A 19,798-nucleotide genomic window follows, 5' to 3' on the forward strand; every position below is an offset into this window, starting at 1 on the left:
CCACTTATCGGAAGAAAAGAAAAGGAATAAGGAATACGGATGAAAAACCCCTCTCTGTCTTCTTGATAAAAGTTCTGACCGTCTTTTTTCATAACTTTGTAAATATCCGTTCAATTCTGATATTGTCATCATTTGTTTATCTACGTTGATAACATAAAAATTGCCAAATAAGAGCACTATTATTATTTTTTCTTTCTTCTAAATTTGACGTCAATTTAACCACTTATTAAAAAATTTATTATAAGACACATTCATCTCATGTTCAGAGGAATGTTAAGTGTATATTTAAAAAAAAATCAAAAGAATAGGGAAACAATTTAAAGTTCAAATTACTTTTAATATTTACATGTAATTCATTTTAAAAAAAATAGAGAATACTTAGAGATTTAATTTTTGCAATAGGTATTTTAAGAATTTAAATACAGTATAATATGTATCTATTTCTTGTAGTGTATCACCCACAGCTATAGAAGTCTACAATTGCTGTTGCTTTCTTCCCCAAAGAAAATGACGTCACAATCTTCTTTGATCGAGTACCCGATTCTATAGCAGTAACAATGTATAATGTGTCCTTGTTTAGCATTGATCTGAATAAAACGTACAAAAATATTCTTACTGCAAATCAAAGATATTGTTTTGAAGATGTGGTGGATGGGAATTATTATGTATCAGTGAGTATATTGACATACCTTTTTGAATGTAACTTCTGTTTTAAAATGAGCTTACAACAAGTCATTCTAACAGACTTTAATGAACGAAAAATGAAATAAATAAGACAGGGTGCTCATCATCATTGGAAGATTAATATTTTTTAGAAGAATTAGTTTTTTTTTAATTTTCAGTTTAAACACCAGGTAATTATGATGTAACAATTAGAATGAAGCTATAAATATATAGCTTTATTTTTTAGATAGAAGTCATTACTACAGATGCAAAATGTTCAGATAGCTGTAGATTCACAAAGTCTTCTTTTTTCAAAGTTGGAAATCCTATGAACAAGGGAAAGTTTTCAGGTATAAAAATTAATGACATGTTGAATCAGTAGCAGTAAGTATATATGATATACAGAAAATAATGAATGCGATACATTCCAGCACTTCGAATCTTTGTTGTTATTTTAATCTTATATAGTCTTATCTATTTTTAAAGAAAGATCCAATTGATCAAGATTTTTGGCTTAAAATATATTTGCATATATCCAATCTATTCGTTCGAGATAGAATTACAAAATAGTAAAATACTTTATTTCTACATAAGTCCAGTGGTTCATCTATAGGTGCGGTTAAAAAATATCATGAGCAAGGCGGAAATGCGGGACTTGTAGCACGTGAATGTGTTAAATCAAGAGCATGTAAATATAAGGAATAACTGCCTGTGTTTTTTTTTTATTTCATGACGGTGATCAATCGATTGGCTTGTGTGCAAACCAGACGGTCGAATTTAGTGTTTCTTACATTTAATATACAATATAGTATAACTCATTATATATTATAACCTGTCTATTGTAGTATTTGCATAATTTGCTTTAAAGTGCGAAAAATCGACACTTTCCTATATAATCCTAAAGTTAAAATAGCTGTATTTTGAGACGGTCCCTCTAAAATACCTGGACGGTAGATTTTTCCCAATGTAAGTAATGTTTGTTATAAAATTAGAGTTTCGCTATTGTAGTATTCGCACAATAAAATCTCAGTCGGCTTCCCTAAATAAGAAAAATGAGCATGGTTGTAGTTCATGTATATCTCTAGATTTTTGTGAAGGACTAATGTCATTTTAGAATAAATGCATGAACATTACTGCTGTATCTTTGATTTTGTATACACACTAAACAACGTATGCTATTGAGTGACGTATCAATTTTGCAAATTTTTGAGGTACAGCGCATGAATTTCAAAAAAATAAAATTTGTAATTTTTTTTCTAGCGGTCAGAAGAAATGATCACACTGAAAACACAATACTGTCCGTCATAGGGGGTGTGGTTGTGGGAATTTTACTGTTGGTCATTTTATGCTACATGTACTATCGATGGAGGAACAATTTGTCCCCAAAAGACACAGGTTTGTTCTGATTTTTATTCCAGAATATGAAGAGAATATGTTATAGCTGCTAAAGTCTTTAATATTCTGGTGTAATGTTTCACAATATCATTCATTTTTGATTGGTATAAGAGATACAGTCTCAAGGACAATTTCCAAGTGAGCATTTTGCATATGTGTGCAGATTTGAATTTTCATTGCCAGTAGTTCTCAGAAGTACAAAAAACAAGATTTGATTTGATTTGAATATAATTTGTTATGTAATAAGAATATAAAAGGATTGGACAGGAGGCATAACCTATTTAAGCCCTCTCCACAAACAACAATATATTAATTAAATTGATTTATTTCTTTTATAATTTCAGAGATGTATGATAATCTAAAGATACTTTTGATTTACTCCGATAACAGAACAGAAAACATTACTTTAGCAACGGAATTTGCAAAGTTTTGCAGAATAAAGTTGCAAATAGAAATAATTTACGATAAACTGAAGGATGAAATAACCAAAATAAAAGACGTAGGATATGCATCATGGTATATGGAAAAACTAGAGGACCTACCAGCTGCCATTATTTTGTGGACCCCTGGATCTGATACTAAAGCGGAAGAAGGCGCAAAATCTAACGAGTTTAATGTTGGTGTCACCTTTGCATTAAATTCAAAAAGAAACGACGATAAAAGGATAGCGTGTGTTTATTTTGACAAGGCACACAAAGGGTCGATTTCAAGTGATATACGAAAGGAAGTGCGTATATTTTGTATTCCTAAAAAATCTAAAGAGTTAGCAGCTTATCTGCAGGGACATAAACGTTTAAGACAAGTAAATATTGACAAAGACTCCGGACTAGAAAACGCCCTATTAGCAATAAATACAAATTTTAATAGTTCTAATGATACAATGATAGTGACATCTGAACAAAAAGAAATAATAGACAACGAGGAAACAAATATCTTATCTGAGGAAGAATTAGATGAAGAAATCTCATTGTTGAAAAAAGAGATTATAAAAAACACTACAAATCTTAGCAATTCAAGTAAAAGTTCTACATCCAATGGAGAAATCCCCATTTATAACCCTTATTGCCCAGTACATGGGGAACATTCCAAAATGCGCAGGGGAAATACATCTCACCATCCTCATCCCGCCTCGGATAGATCAAGTTGTCTTAAAAAGCACCATCATATATTCCCTGGAGAGACAGAGCATCAATACTCTTGCCCTAGTAAAATAAATCAAGAATATTCTGACCGTAATGTGGATTCTTTTAATAATTTCATGCATTACACATTGGAGGAGCCATTACTAACTGAACAAAAACGTGTTCCATTTCATTCACATTATCCCAATAGAATGGAATCCTCTTATCCAAATTCTGCACAGGATCAATTTGCTCCAAATCATGATCAAGGATACACAAATGATTATGTTCGACATTCACATAAAAGTAATGCACCAATCCAAATAAGACAGCACAATGCTGGAACAGAATATAGTAGTGCGTCAACAAGGAGAAAGAGTAAAGAATATAGGGATAATAATCAAAGGAAAAGGGACAACCTAACGCCATATGACAGTGATTCATATGATGAGGACATTGAGAACACGCCATTAAATCATCCTAAATTCTACTTGGAAGAAGAAGAAGACCCGCAACCATCCAATCTTTGTTTGAAGACGTCAAACAAGTCGTGTTCTCTAGACAGTTTAGAATCCAATGATTCCAACTATAGTAAAAGGAGCGACAGTATAGAATAAGTAGTTATGACCTTAAGATGTCATTTCAAAAATTTATATGATAATTAGCTGTTTCCAACAAGTTCTTTTCTAAAAATAAGGTAACTGGTAAACAAATGTTTAATTATCTGGAGTTTAGACTTCTTCAAAATTCATGTTCTAGGACATAAATTTTTCAAATGGAATTTTTGTGTTGCAATTAAAGAAATGAAATGCATAATATTTATTTTTCCTTATTAAATGTTCATGATATCAGTTTAGAATGATTAAAAATACAAAGATACATTTTTATTTTTCTTTCTTATTTGAAATATTTCTTGTGTCTTTTATGTTATTATGATTAAAATGTGTACTAAGGAAACGTTTCTAGTATTTAAGTGGCATTTATCATAAATATAAACAAGTAATTGTGTAGAATAATTTATTTATTTCAAAAATTGCATTTTCGGATGAGATTTAAAAAATACCTTAAGGAACTTTCCTTCTTAACCAACTCTATCTGGTATTAAATCATATTAACAGTCTCGTAGGTAATCTACAAAAAGGGCTATCTTTAGTTTATAATTATATATATATATATATATATATATATATATATATATATATATATATATATATATATATATATATATATATATATATATATATATATATGTGGAAGCAAGAATGTACAGTTCAACTACAGAAAATTGTATGATTTTATTCATATCATTAAATGTTACGGGAGGGTATATAGTAATCGGTTTTTCCGTCCGTCCTTTACGCTTTGGGGTACCCATCTCTTATCCGCAACTCCTCTCATACCACTGAAGGAAATTTAATGAAACTTTCACAGAATCTTTATAACATATTGCCATTGTGCAACTCCTATTTTACTTTTTGATCTGACATATATTTTGGATTTTCCAGAGCAAAACATGGACACTGCCATTTTATTCATATGGGAGGCGGGGGGTATCATTTAGTGATCTCATTGCCCACAGTACCTCTAGTTTGAAAAGAATTGTCCTTAATCGTTCAAATATGTCGACGCCTGACATACGACGTATACCTGCTGCTGATTACTTTATTGCAGTACCGTTTTAATTTCTCTTCATGACTTGAAAAAAAAACGAACAATGATCCATTTCAAGAATCTACTAACAATACAGATCTTTTAATAGGGGAGGAAACAAGTACTCTTAGAAAGAATGACTGCACTTAAGCTATGAGAGTCGGATCCCGATGTTTTGCGCAAAATAAAATTCCAAAATTCATTAAATTTATGTTTTATAGGTATTAAACAATATCTTAAGAGCAGGTGTTGGTATATTATATTACATGAAAGTATTAAATAATGCCGGGCGACACTAGCTTTTGAAACGGGGGTCCAACAGTTTTGTCTCATTGCTATTGATATTCATATGCATACCAGTTTTCAACGACATTGTTTACATCGAGCCGCAACTTGGCCATTTTTCTCATTTGCACAGAATGGGTATTGTAACTAAAACTTATACATATTCAAAGGAAAATGTTGGCCAAGTTGCGGCTCATATCTAATTTTTAAAAAAATATATACCCAAACTTCGCTCGAGATAGCTACTAAATTAGCAGGTTACGAGTGTCAGCCCATGTGACCCCTTTGATATTATAATCACTTTTCTCACGTGACATTCAAGTGTTCGATACGCTTTCATTGTGTCAGTCGTTGGAAAATTCTTTTTATATCTACTTCCATCTTCAAAATATTGAAGATCCTTGCGTACATTTTATTGGCGTTTTAAAGTTTACGTTGATTTCTTTTACTAAAGTGTTTTTGTTCGGGGTATATTAAAAGAAAAAGGTATTATTTTAATGATTACATGCTGTACATATAGCAGCGGCGGATCCAGAAATTTGAATACGGGAGCCCGACCAGTTCTAGGTCAGGGTAGGAGCCCACGGTTACACCAAAATCACTATTAAACTTTTATTTTATTTTTAGGTTACTAATAAGTCCACAATTATTATTCAAGATGATTTAGATAAAGTGAAAATGTCATTTTTTAATACACTGTAGGTACGAACACATAGGGCGACTTCGATTCATACCCGAGTGTTAACTCCTGGTTGACGTCACATGACCGGATGTTTACACAAACATGTGGTTTTCAAGCGAACTCATATGAGTTTGAAGGGTAGCGAAAATAAAATAAATTTCCTCTATGAGTTTTAAAAGGCGATCGAATAGGTCCATTTTGACATCATCTGTTGATTTAATTTTTTCTATAGCTTTTGCTGCAGTTGAAATGTTTTTCTTTTTCAGCTCTGAAGTTTTTTGGTTTCGAATTTGAATTTATGTCTCTGCTGTTATCGAGCTGTAAGCCTGAAAAATCTAATCAAATAAACATGTATTCATATAAATTATAAAGCGTTCATGTAGAAAGTGCGTTTTGAAGTTTGCTTTTAAGGATAAGCGATGCTAAACATAATATTTAGTAAAAAATAATTTCTACGTTCGGGTTTTTCTTTCGACGCCGCCATTTCGAAACTCTAGTAATCCTACTGTATGGCTGGGTTAGCTTGGGTAGAGTTCATAAGGTCATATGACGTATAAATTTTGGGTAGTAACTATGGTCGTTCGATTGAAACTCAAGTAACTCGAGTACGTACTCGGGTACGAACCGAAGTCGCCCATAATTATTTTAAGATTTAGTTAATTCGCTGCTTGACAGCAAATAATACATGAGTATGCAGTGAATTTTTAAGCATTCCAATTTTAAAAGAACGTTTAGATAGAGAAAATTATGCAGTGCTTGATATGTAGCAGCCGAAATTCATTTTTTTAATGCATTGTCCTTTATACTCTGAATACCGATCAAAACTTTTTTGAAAATTAACTCTGCCAATAATCAAATTGCTTGGTCATATACGGATTTACCGTGCGTACTTATTTCAGATTATCCTATAGACAGGTTGCAAATTATTTTTCATTTAATAATATGCGATGACAGTCCATTATGTTCAGAAAATAAAAATGTATTTCAGTGTCATTTTCATCTACCAATAATTCTTAATTTTCATCTACCAATAATTCTTAAAACAGACACTACCAACCTAAGCTTACAAAATGCATAAATAAGTTTATTACAATTGTGTTTATTTTTATTAACTTTTTGTTTTTTCTGCTCTTTACTTAGTTACGTTACTTACTTACGTGGATACAAATTAATGAAATTATATGCATGGTAATAAACCATTTATTTTTTGTACACAATGAACACAAAACCCTCCTCTCCGCCTTTTTTAAATATATATAATGTAAATGAAATACGGAAAACCATGTGCTTATGATCCATTTCCATGCGATTTAAATGCTGCGACCTTAAAATCGAAAGCGGTCCAGTTCAATTTCCCGGAATTTATGGCTTAAACATGTTCTTTTGAATAGCGTTGTATGTTATTATTGAAATATGTATGACGAGAAATTCTAGAAATATATATCAAAAGCATATGCTTGCACATTAATCATAAATTAATTAAGCGATATATCGAATGTTAAGCTTAAAATGGGTAGCCGAAAAGGTTCGAAAAAACGTCCTTAAGTGCAGTCATTCTTTAAAATTTGGGATCTTGCATAAATGTTCAGTATATTTTCTATTGAAAGTTCTGCGATATATGATTCATTTTATATCATATTTTAATAAAAAGAGAATGTATGCATATTTTTACCAAGAGATATGTATGAAATTCACATAACGTTTTATAATATCTTAATATAATATTCGATGTCCATAGATGTCAATATAAAATTTGTCGTGCAATAAATTAGACAATGATAAAAAAAATTAAAATTTTGAGAGTAATTTTATTTCATCACACCTTAAAAATGCTACCATGATTAATCATTTCGGCCCATTCATTTATCTGGTACAAAATATGGTCATTATACATTGAAAACCTTAAAGGACACATATTTACTGACTGGGCAACTTTAAGAACTGTTACATAATTATCACAAGATACAATGTTCATGCTCTTTGTGTGAATATTTGTTATGTGACATTTAACAACACATCAAAAACAACCTTGCTCATGAAATGAAGCAGAAATGTGCAGTTTTTAAAGTTTATATTATAATTATAAAAATTGTGTCCACATACATGTACAATGTCTTCTAACAATTAAGTTGTTTTCCAAAATAAAGTGCAATATCCCACAATTGCTTTGAGTAATGTTTCACTTCTTCGTCAGAGGAATTTATATCAAGCATACCCGGAATAATCGCCAACTCTGTTTTTTCTGAAAGTTTGGTACATTGACGGAATCTAACTTGATATTCCTTGACTTTTGACACCTCAACACGCATTGAACGCCATACTCCCTCATGAATGTTTAGGTGCCTGTTTTCATAAATATCTGTTTCTTTTTCTCTTATGAATTTAATGTCATCTGAGGTTAGTCATAACCTTCATTAGTCTTCACAACGTGTTTTCCAATGTCAAGAAGCCCTTGGAGTCCTTTCATTGATTCGATGGCTTTCCTGTCCAACGATCTATATGACTGTATTTTGCACCTTACACTTATTTGATTTCCATTACATGTCCTTCGTTTGGGCGTGAGAACAATTTGATGCACCAACCACTTTATTTGAGGAGCACTATATCTTATGCAATTCATATGCTCGTCTAGGTCACACATTCCCTCGTTTGCAAGTCTGACTTTCACCTCTTTTTGTGAATTAATCTTCTCAAAGTTTAGATTAAGACACTCACTTAAGTTGTTGTAGTGTCCACTTATCGGTAGAAAAGCAAATGAATAAGGAATACGGATGAAACCCCCTCTCTGTCTTCTTGATAAAAGTTCTGACCGTCTTTTTTCATAACTTTGTAAATATCCGTTCAATTCTGATATTGTCATCATTTGTTTATCTACGTTCATAACATAAAAATTACCAAATGAGAGCACTATTGATAAATTTCCATGGAAAATTGGGATATATTCATCCTTGATTTTTTCCCATTGCCTGGAAAAAGTGCTTACAAAATCAATACATGCAGGTGATTCTGATCCATGAACAAGGCAAGGGAGATAGCGAATTTCACTATTGTGTTGGTTCTGGCAGGGCCCACTCCACCTTTCAAAAGTTAACTGCTCATCACGATTCGAACAACCTTCGAATGATACTGAAAACGTCTCTTCCACTGTAGTTTGTCCACGTTCGCCAGTGGTAATGCTTTCAGATTTTTTCAAAAAATCATAAAGGGCCTTTCGAAATCGCAAAAGTTGAACTCTTGTTCCATGTGCATCAATTTGTACTGCTTTAGTTTTTCCAACCTCTACTTGATGGAAAAACATATCTGCACCAGTAATTTCGGACAATTTGTATTTTGCATAAGCAGCGGCATAATGCATTATGTTTAATGACTCAGCTGAGAATTTGAAAGTTTCCCATACCTCAAACTCAAATGTCTCATCTTCATTTAAATATTCCACGGATAAACAACGAGCTATCATCATGTATTCAACCAGGCAATGGATAACTATTTCTTCTGAGTTTCTTATCAGCCAATTTAAAGAACCTTCAGGCAAGTCCTTACAATTGGAGATGTTCTGTATGTACCCCCTTACATTTCTCAAGCAATTCAAAAGAATGTGTGCCTCAGAGGAAGTATTCAGTCTTTTCATCCTTAAAAGGGATTCCTTTAGAAGCATAATTGGTAGAAGGTCTTTTATGACATCAGGGGTAATTTTCGGTAAAATTTGGTGCATAAAATAATCGTACAAAAATTGGGCTACGTGTCTTATTATACTTTCGTTCTGTTTAAGAAAGCAACCGAGAGATCTGCTCAATTTGATAATCCTTTCGTCAGCTGTCAGTCTAACATTTCCTATCCTACCCCCTCCCAGCTTGATTTTGTAAATAAGATCATTTTCAAATGGATCATTGCTTGTACTAGAAGAAAGAGCTTGCATTGTTAAAACAACTTTTTCATAGTCCCCACTTTGGAATCCCAAAACTACATTGCAGTCTTCAGGTATAACAATGCCATTCTTAAATAAATCAATCCATTCGAAGTAAATGGATTTGTGAAACTTTTGTATAACTTTGTTTCTTAAACTCTCCATCCAATAAGAGGCCATTTTGTGCTCTTCCTCTTTAAGGTTCCAACGACGCTCAAGGGATAAATCAACTTCTTCAATAGCGGCAATTTGTCCCTGTCTTTTCTTCATCTTGCACAAAATATCGGCGACAACCCAAGGAAAACTTAGAAATGTAGGGTTTGGCAAAGTGTAAGTTACTGTGTACCAAGCAGAAGCCTTAATACGCATAGCCTTATCGAATTCTGGAGTAGTTTTGTTTTGCTCACCACCAAATTTTTCGAAGAATATTTTTCTTGTTCTTTGCATTAATGATGAGACTTTCTCCCGAACTATTTTTCCAGTCTGAAATTCTTCGTCTTTTAAGCAACCTCTTTTACGTTTCAGCGCTTTTAGGGAACCACTGACTGCTTCTACTTCATTTTCTATTCCATACATATTCATTATTCCCTGTAAGTTTTCATTGTAAGTTGTTCTTTGTAAAATAGCATCCTTGAGTTCTTCGTCCGTTAAAAAGGAAACTAATTCATCATCAATAAGCAAATCGGGTCTTTCTTCTATATCAATGTTATGGAGAAATGATTGACATTGAAGGAAAAGTTTTCCAAGAACTTTAAAAGAAAAATACTGAATTTTATCTTTTTTCCCCATAAAATCTGGATATTTTTTTGGACGGATTTCGTTCCGCGCATGTGGACATTTCCTAGTTTTTGGAAAATCAACAGCTTCGGAGTGCATTTCAGCTAACTCAAGACAATGAACGGAAAATATTCCTTCCGGTTCACTGTCTGCCAAAGCAAGATGAGCATTAGCTATTATTCCCAGATTATCATTCTTTATGTAATTTGCCAGAAATTCAGCAATGTCTGACAACTCAACATCTCTCTCCAAATAAGTCTTTTCTGCTTTAGGAAAGTCCATTGGATCTACATTCTCAAATGCGTAAAGCCGCTCGTCCCAGCATACGAAGTACTCGTCACCATCAAGGTCGGATCCTGACATTTCGTCAGGATGAGGTCTCGACCCAAGCTGAGGGAAAACAATGCAGTCTACCATATGGCTCAGATGAGGAATACACACTGCTTCAAATATCCGGATATCTCCGGGATGGAAGCAAGGATTTTTTGTGACCACTACTTTACCCAGAATAAGTTTTACATTTCTTTGAGGATGATTAAGTTCTTTCGAGTATTGAATAAAAACTTGACCATACTTTAGTGACTGTGTTTCATCTGATGTGCCCATCATGTACCGACCTTTGTCTGAAGGTATCTGAATCCTCGATCTCCTTTTCAAATCATACAGTTTCTGCTGGAATATTCTTAAAAGCATTGATCTAAAGAATGGTTCTCGAACAAAGTTTATCCCCTTGTCGAAGAGTTCTTGGAAATTTATGTCCAACGCCAACTACAAATAAAAGCCAAACAATAAACATAATTAAAAACATAATCCTGAAAAATGTGACTGTATATTAATGCAATTATTGTGAACATAGCATCCAATGGCTTTAAGGCATTCAATCCCTAATAGGATCAAATTCAATGAAATTGAATACATAACAGATATGTAGGCATTGAATATTCAGTTTATTTAGACATACTTCCCATTTATTACCATTATTATGGATAGTGGGATGTGTCCCAATATATGACCTTGAACTTTGGTAAGAGTTATCTCCCCTTTTTAAATTAATAAATAATAAATCAATTTAAAAACATTTAGCCGGTAAAAAATTGGTTTCAATTGTCATTCTATTCTTAAAGTCTCAATGCATCTTTCCACCGCAGGATTTACTGATATTCAAATTAGTTGAATTTTTATTTTGAAAAAAAAAACCGCTTTTCCCCAAAGGCTTCAATGCAATCTTTGTTAATTAACTACTTATTAATTAATGACATTTTTAAAACATTCTCACAGACAATCCCTTTCCATTATAAAATGCTTTAATATAATATCAGAGTATTATGTACTTGACAGACATTTAAGGGTAGAGAATTTGGTCCCATTAGGGATGGAAATCCTTAATTCATGCAGGAACGACTTGATGATATGAATCTACCGAGAAAATGCTTTATCTGTAGATATTTTTAGTCACTGAAAGGAATAAATACACATTATTTTAGTAAATACGCGGGATTTCATAACTTCTATTTGTTGGAAATATTGATACTAAATATCATACATCTACTTGTATAATATTTTAGACTACAGAGTAACGGAAATAGTTCACGCGAGTTTCGATATTTAGTTAATTTGCACTTTGTGTATATGTATTAATAATTTTACAACAGATTTTCTTCGTAAATACTTTTGTATTGCGAACACAGAAGCATATTTTTAAAATACTTTTTGATACATACTATAGTAGGCGTTATCAAATAAATTTATGCATTATTTAGATTTTTCCTTGAAAATGCAACATAACGTATCTACGACGTCGTGTGACGTCACAATAGGAATTTTCCAAATGGCTCGTGCCTGTTTGCTTTTCATCTGATTATGTGACCAACTGCATGTCATTAAAAATTGAATTTCAATTTTATTTGCATTGTTATATAGGGAAACACATCAGCAAATGTAAATATTCAGAAATGAATATATTCCTTCACCTGTTGTAAACCTTTCAGTGCTTTATCGTTGTAGAGTAACATATCGGATAAATCCATCAGCATCGATTCTTGAAGATCTAAGAAGATTTCATCTTGAATTCCAAGTCCTGATAGCAGTGTTATAACTTGTCGGTTAAGATGAAGTGGCACTGTCAATGTAATTTGATGCATAAATAAAACAAGAGGCCCATGGGCCACATCGCTCACCCGAGCATTGTGGCTAGGAAAAAGTATAAATTGGTTTACTATTGAAAAGTTTATATCCAAGAGTTTGGCCACGCCCTACCCCGGGGGTCATGATTTGAACAAACTTGAATCTACACTACCTGAGGATGCATCCATTTATATATGAGAATTATGGCTTTGCTATTCTTGAGAAGAAGATTTTTAAAGAGTTTTCCTATATATTTCTATATAAAACTTTAGTCGGCCATTGTGGGCCCGCCCTACCCCCGGGGGTCATGATTTGTACTCTATCTGGGGATGCTTCCATATAAATATTAGCAATTATGGCTTTGCTGTTCTTGAGAAAAAGATTTTTAAAGAATTTTCCTATTAATATATTTCTATATAAAACAAGAGGCCCACGGGCCTTATAGGTCACCTGAGTATCATGTAACAACTTTCCCGCGATTGTATTTGGTTCGTGTTTTAATCCAAAAGCCATAAAATTTACAAATTTTGAAAGAGGCACCATTGCTTATCAAAGGGCAGATTTCAAAGCATTAATTTACTTTTAGTCAAAGTACCCCCATGGTACCCCTGACCCAGTGGCCCTGAATTTATCGATTTTGAAAGAGGCCCCTCTCTTCATAAGAAGGCCAGCATTTTTTTCATCTTTAGGTTTAGTTATGAACATAAGAATAAAAAAGTCCCGAAGGAGAAGGAAATAAAAAAAAAATTTGATAAATCAATTATTAACAATTTGTACATTCTTTTTTTATGCTATTCTAATAGGCTCCTTACCACTGGACACATAATGCTTACAAATAGGAAAGTAGAACATTTAATTGCTTATTTCATCATCCGCCAGTTTGGGCCAGTTATATAAATTTTGTGATGTTGGTCAAAATATATTTTAAAAAATCAATTCTTTAAAAGTCTTTCAATATATCTTCATTTTTTTAATATGTGTTAGGTGAATGTGCAGACATTGTTCTAAAATTTACTTGATGCCTAAAATTATAATTCCTATCATAAAACAGACAGGGAGTATTGGGGAGTAGGGTGAATATTTTTTCAATTAAGTGTAAAATAATTTCTCTGGCTGATACAAATGATACTACATGCCTGTGTATATTTGTATATTCTTGCCTTTTAATAGTTAATTTTTTTTTATTTCTTCAGGTTATTGTTCATTTCTTCCTCAAATGGACTTAACTTCTCCCATAGTTTTATTCATTACATCTGATGCATAAGCAACCCTTATCTGAAGAATGATGCTTAGACTGTAAGCTATAACAGAGACCTAAACAATGTCGCTGGCAATATGCAATAGCTACCACGTACGGGCAGTTTAAAACCTGGGGGAGGAAAATAATTTACAGACAGATATAGATACTTCTGAAACGAATACATAATTATCTCACCAGCAAGTCATTGTGCAACAAAGTCGTCAGCATTTTATTTGTCCTTTGAACGGGTGAAACGTTTTGAATGGAACTCGTATCGATGAATTTTACACTAAACCAAGAAAGCTTTATTTACCCGCCGTTTCATCTTAAAACCGGAAGTGCGAGTTCGTAAATTTAAAATCTCGATCCCGACTCATATTTGACCATCGGGGAAAAAAATGTTTTATTTTTTTTCTGAAAATTCAAAACCTTGAGCGGAGGATTTGTACAACTGAAAATAAAATAAATCCTGGCCTTAAATATGTAATAAAATCATTAGCATATTAACCAGGAGCAAAGGATAAGATGTTCAAAGAATTCATGCAATTCACTATATAATCATTAGAGCCCCACCCTAAAACAAGAACCCCTGACCCTGGGGCCATAAAATTCATAATTTTGGTAGAGGCACTCTTGCTTATCATAACTATGTACTTAGTTAGTTTATTTAATACCCAGGAGCAGATAGGAAGATTTTCAAATAAATAATGTATTTTCACTATATAATCAATAGAGCCCCACCCTAACACCAGAACCCCTGACCCTGGGGCCATAAAATTCACAATTTTGGTAGAGGCACTCTTGCTCATCATTACTATGTACTTTGTTGGTTTATTTAATACCCAGGAGCAGAGAAGAAGATTTTCAAAGAAATAATGCATTTTCACTACCTACTTATTTAGCCCCGCCCTAGCACTAGAACCCCTGACCCCAGGGCCATGAATTTCACAATTTTGGTAGAGGACTCATTGCTGATTACAATCATGCAAACAGTTTGATTGCTTGATGTCCAGGAGTAAAGAAGAAGATTTTTAAAGATTGCATTAATTTTAGTGGTTTTGGCCCCACCCCTCAGGCCCCAGGGGGGCAGGGATCATGAAATTCACAATTTTTGTTCCCCTTCACCCATAGATGCTTTGTGCCAAATTTGGTTGAAATTGGTTAAGTGGTTGCAGAGAAGAAGCTGAAAATGTTCAAATGTTAACGCACGACGAACGACGCACGACGAACGACGACGGACGAAAACAGATAGCAATAGGTCACCTGAGTTTACTCAGGTGACCTAAAAATTGGTCGGCCATTGTGGCCCCGCCCTACCCCCGGGGGTCATGATTTGAACAAACTTAAATCTACACTACATGGGGAAGCATCCATATAAATATGAGCAATTATGGCTTTGCTGTTCTTTAGAAGAAGATTTTTAAAGAATTTTCCTATATATTTCTATATAAAATTTTGGTCGGCCATTGTGGCCCCTCCCTACCCCCGGGGGTCATGATTTGAACAAATTTGAATCTACACTACCTGGGGATGCTTCCATATAAATATGAGCAATTATGGCTTTTCTGTTCTTGAGAAGAAGATTTTTAAAGAATTTTCCTATATATTTCTATATAAAACCTTGGTCGACCATGGTGGCCCCGCCCTTCCCCCGGGGGACATGATTTGAACAAACTTGAATCTACACTACCTGAGAATGTTTCCCCATAAATTTCATCTTTCCTGGCACAGTGGTTCTTGAGAAGAAAATTTTTAAAACATACCACCTAATTGTCACTAATTCTCAATTATCTCCCCTTGAATGAGGGCGTGGCCCTTTATTTGCACAAAATTGAATCCACTTTATACAAGGATGCTTTGCGGCAAGTTTGGTTGAAATTGGCCCAGCGGTTCTTGAGAAGAAGACGAAAATGTTTAAAGTTTACAGACAGACAGACAGACGGACAGACGGACGCCGGACAAAATGTGATCAGAAAAGCTCACTTGAGCCTTCGGCTCAGGTGAGCTTAAACGTAGTTTGGAAGAGGCTAGTAAATGTAAAGTGTATTTGATAGACAAAACTTATGCCTAGGTCACATTTAAGCCGATGGTCGGGCGACTAAATTTTTCTGGTCTTGTCGGCTGAAAGAACAGGATCGGCCGACACAGTATCGGGCGACACGGAGCAGTCACATTATTTCCTAGGGAGACCGATGACTTGGATAAATAGCACAAAAATCTTTTTTTCTTTAGAAATCAGCAATATTTTTTTCATATTTATATTCAGATAGGTGACGTGAGTAATGTTTGCAAGGCAAAGTGGCAGAATCTTATAAAATTGTGACTCAATGTTGAAAATGTGTGTAAAATTTGTATGCAATCGCTTAAAAATGACAAATGATGCATATCTAAGCAGCAAAGAACACTTAAGATTTCTTTATATCTTACGGATTAATTGTTTATGTTATCTCCGTTCAAAAAATTTATATCAATCCATGCATCAAAATTTTGTTTGTGTTATGTATCTTTAATAGGTTTAATATTCACAAGTCGGCCAATCGTCGCCCGATCATCGAGCTCTGAGCTACAGTTTGATTTTAACCTTCGGCCGAAATTTTCAACACCCTTATTGTCCAACGACGGACGACCGACTTAATAAACTGACAGCCGATGGTCGGACGATGATCGAAGGTTGGTCGACGGATAACTGCACTTGAAGAATTCGGCCACCGACGCATGAAAAATTATAACTTGAACCGATGGACACAAAATTGGTCGGCCGACAAAAAAATAGGCCAAAATCGGCCAAGACAACGGCCGATGAACTGACGACTGTCAACCGAAGAATCCCATTTTTGCTTCAAAACCCGTCGGCCGTTGGTCGTTTTTGGAAATGTGACTGGGGTTTTAAGATGCTTATATTTTTCAAAAGTTGCAATTAAAGACAAATGCAAATACTAAATGAAATGATTGAAATTTTTACTTTTGTCTGTTTCAGTTTATAGTTACTGTAATACAACCCAGACAAACTTGAATTCCCTATTACCCTACCCCTGGGGGTCATTAAGTTAATAATTTAGAATTTACAAAACCTAAGGATGCTTCCATTTAAATATCTGCTTTTCTGGCCCAGTGGTTCTTGATAAGAATATTTTCATGACCCCACCCTATTTTTGTCTTTTCTTGATTATCTCCCCGTTTAAATGGACCTGGCCTTCATTTTAACAATTTAAACTCCCATTTATCCAAGGATGCTATGTACTAAGTTTGGTTAAAATTGGTTCAGTGGTTCTTGAGAAGAAGTCGAGAATGTGAAAAGTTTACAGATGGACGACGGACAAAATGTGATTAGAAAAAATCACCTGAGCTTTTGGCTCAGATGAGATAAATTCCTTAAGTATTTTATTATTGAATCAGATGTACATGTATAAGAAATACCTGGACGAGTAACCTGTAACACCTCTAGACTTGTCGATCCACTTTGAAATTTTCTCATGCTCTCTCTTATAACGAGTACATTAATCTCTCCAAGAGACGGATCTAATGCAACAACGCCTTTACAACCACCATAACGAATTTGGAAAGCAGACGGTATGTATTTCATATTCATTTTCTTCGCAACCTAGGTTAAAAATAGCTAAATACTAGTATATTAATTCTCTTTAAAAAAGTTCGATTAAAACCCATTCTTCCCTTTTTTTCCATTGAAATTCTTTTATTACCTTTAAAGCAAGGTTCCGTGATATCTTTCCAATACCGTCGGTGAAGCAATACCCATTTCTTTTTATATCTGCTTCATAGTGTAACTCTCCTTGATCTATCCCAACGTTCAACGTATGTTGAGACGCTGAAAAACAGAGTCCAAAGCGAGACACATACGAGGCAACACATCTCTCTTTCGATAGATCTCCAGCTCGTTGTCTGATGCTGTCTGCCGTAATTCCATCATACGAGCTGAAGAACCAAAAGCTGTGTTCTCGAAGCTGACTGTTGGAACATCCCAAATATTCATAACGGCGACTTTGTATAATAATCCGTCAATAAAAGTTCGCTTCATGTCCGCCAATACGTTGTTTAAAGTTCCAGACTGAGTCTCATTGAGTTTTTGATAATCCTCATCACGATAAACAAGCCGGATAAAATAGTCTTCGTTATACTGGCGTAAAATTCTATTTTGACTCAATAATTCCTTTGGCAGGAAAACACGTTTCGTTGGAGTGAGCAAGGCGCGTCTAACCAAAGTTAAATTACCAGGTATGTCATTCTTATTTTCATTTTTAGTATATTTTGTCATTTCCATTGCTTCCAACAAATCTCCAAAGAAATGAAAGAATGGCTTTTCTGCAACTAGGTCAACCATTATGTGAAACACTTCTGCAGTGATTTGGAGACTGGTGATTTCCTTTACAACAGCTTGTGTCAAATGGTCTACAACTTTAAAACCCTGTGAGCAAAGAGATTCCCATGCATAAGCTGTTTCGTAACTAGAAAAAGTAACCTCTATCATTTGCTGAGAATCTTCAATTGTCATATCAGTGTACGCAACAAATAGACCTACATACTGAATATACCAAAGTATCCTGGGTATCAATGGGTTTTCTTTTTTTAGCTTTAGACAAAAACAGCTCAACCAGCCAAATTTTTGAAATGGAAGGTCACTGGCTGATAGTCTTGTTTCTGTTAGATTACAAAACATGAACGGGTGCCTAGCAGAGAAGAATAATTTTGGACTATATTTCACATTGAAGTAAAAGGCCACGAAACTACGTTGTAAGTGTACTATAACATAATCGTGCAAGAAATCAGGTGATATACTGATTTCAATTTTCATTGTTGAATCTTCAATTAGCAACAGAGACTTGTCTTGTTGGAATTCAACAGAAGCTGTTGTTTCCCAGTGCTTAACAAAATTAGATGGCGAAGTCATGCTCCCGCCCAGAAATTCCATCTCTCTATTAATCTCTCTTGTTGTTTGTGGAGGCATGTAACCCTGTCTTTTATGCGGAATGATTTGGAACCAGGGCATATTTTCTGCCGGCCTATCAATCCTCTTCCAGAACTGGCACACACTGTCTGTTAGTTCATTACCCAGAGAAGATTCTAGTTTCATTGACCAACTAATGCAATAATCTCCATATGACGGCATAGCATCTGAAATAATGATTTTATGAATTATATATAATGAATTATATATGAACTTTTCAAATATTTCAAAGAAAATAACATGCAGTATAAGATAAGTTATTCTAGATAAATATTAAGTCGCGGCGTCATACGCAAGGTAATGTACCAAAAGGGGTCAAAAATGAGCAAAAACTAGAATTTATGAACTTATAGCTCATATTTGAAAAGTTTACTGCGAAGGCAGGATAATATAATTTACTACAGAAGAAGATATTTTGTGTGGCAGAATATTTCTTTGTTACTTAAAGGTTTCACGGACATTAAGTTCTACTTCTTAGGTTTAAGTAATGCTATTCTACAAATAGTCAATAAAAATTCTTGTTAACAACGAAATAATCAAAATTAAATCCTTATGCATTAGTAGTGTTCACGCTTGAACAATAACAATTAAACAGGTCGGAGAGAATACTCGAAATCGGGTATTATCCGTGAAATCGCGTATAATACCCGATATTACGGTATCGTTGAATCCGCGAAATCGGGTATTCCGTGCAACTTTCCATAAAAACTAAAGAATAAAGCAACGGCGCATTATGCCAGTTACTGCATCAGTTTCTTGTGGATTTATTTTTATTAAACCTAATTCATACGGTTGTCAAATAAGTTTAAAATCACACGATAAACACTGCAGGGGTAACAATGAGGTCACAATGGCGTTATTATTTTTCAATATAATTTCTGAAAACAAATAACTTAACACTTCGTTTGTCTTTATTTCCCATTAAAGTATTCCATATACTTAATTTTATAATTTGTACACTATTCACAAAATGTGAAACTTTAAAGAAATTAAA

At 33.9% G+C, this 19,798-nt stretch overlaps 2 protein-coding genes across 2 annotated transcripts; one reads left to right on the forward strand and one right to left on the reverse strand.

Moving 5' to 3' along the window:
* The first annotated feature begins 455 nt into the window (after window positions 1-455).
* LOC134280171 (uncharacterized) lies at window positions 456-3,796 on the forward strand. Its single transcript, XM_062762597.1, has 4 exons — window positions 456-671; window positions 911-1,013; window positions 1,924-2,058; window positions 2,403-3,796. The coding sequence occupies exons 1-4, from the start codon at window positions 558-560 to the stop codon at window positions 3,794-3,796; spliced, it is 1,746 nt and encodes a 581-aa protein (XP_062618581.1). The 5' UTR covers window positions 456-557.
* A 3,806-nt stretch (window positions 3,797-7,602) lies between these two features.
* Window positions 7,603-18,955, reverse strand: LOC134280169 (uncharacterized). Its single transcript, XM_062762596.1, is given in 6 exon segments — window positions 7,603-8,200; window positions 8,203-11,245; window positions 12,448-12,596; window positions 17,259-17,442; window positions 17,543-17,850; window positions 17,853-18,955. Coding segments are annotated over 6 exon segments (5,049 nt in total). The 5' UTR covers window positions 18,931-18,955; the 3' UTR covers window positions 7,603-7,913.
* Window positions 18,956-19,798: the final 843 nt, after the last annotated feature.

This window comes from Saccostrea cucullata, unplaced genomic scaffold, assembly GCF_032062105.1.
Source record: "Saccostrea cucullata isolate Sc308-1 unplaced genomic scaffold, CSIRO_AGI_Scuc_v1 ctg5929, whole genome shotgun sequence".
Classification (NCBI taxonomy): domain Eukaryota; kingdom Metazoa; phylum Mollusca; class Bivalvia; order Ostreida; family Ostreidae; genus Saccostrea; species Saccostrea cuccullata.

Coding starts and splice junctions, on each gene's coding strand:
- LOC134280171 (XM_062762597.1), top strand. CDS start 558: ATGTATAATGTGTCCTTGTTTAGCATTGATCTGAATAAAACGTACAAA. Junction 672..910: donor ATGGGAATTATTATGTATCA/GTGAGTATATTG, acceptor TTTATTTTTTAG/ATAGAAGTCATTACTACAGA. Junction 2,059..2,402: donor TTTGTCCCCAAAAGACACAG/GTTTGTTCTGAT, acceptor TTATAATTTCAG/AGATGTATGATAATCTAAAG.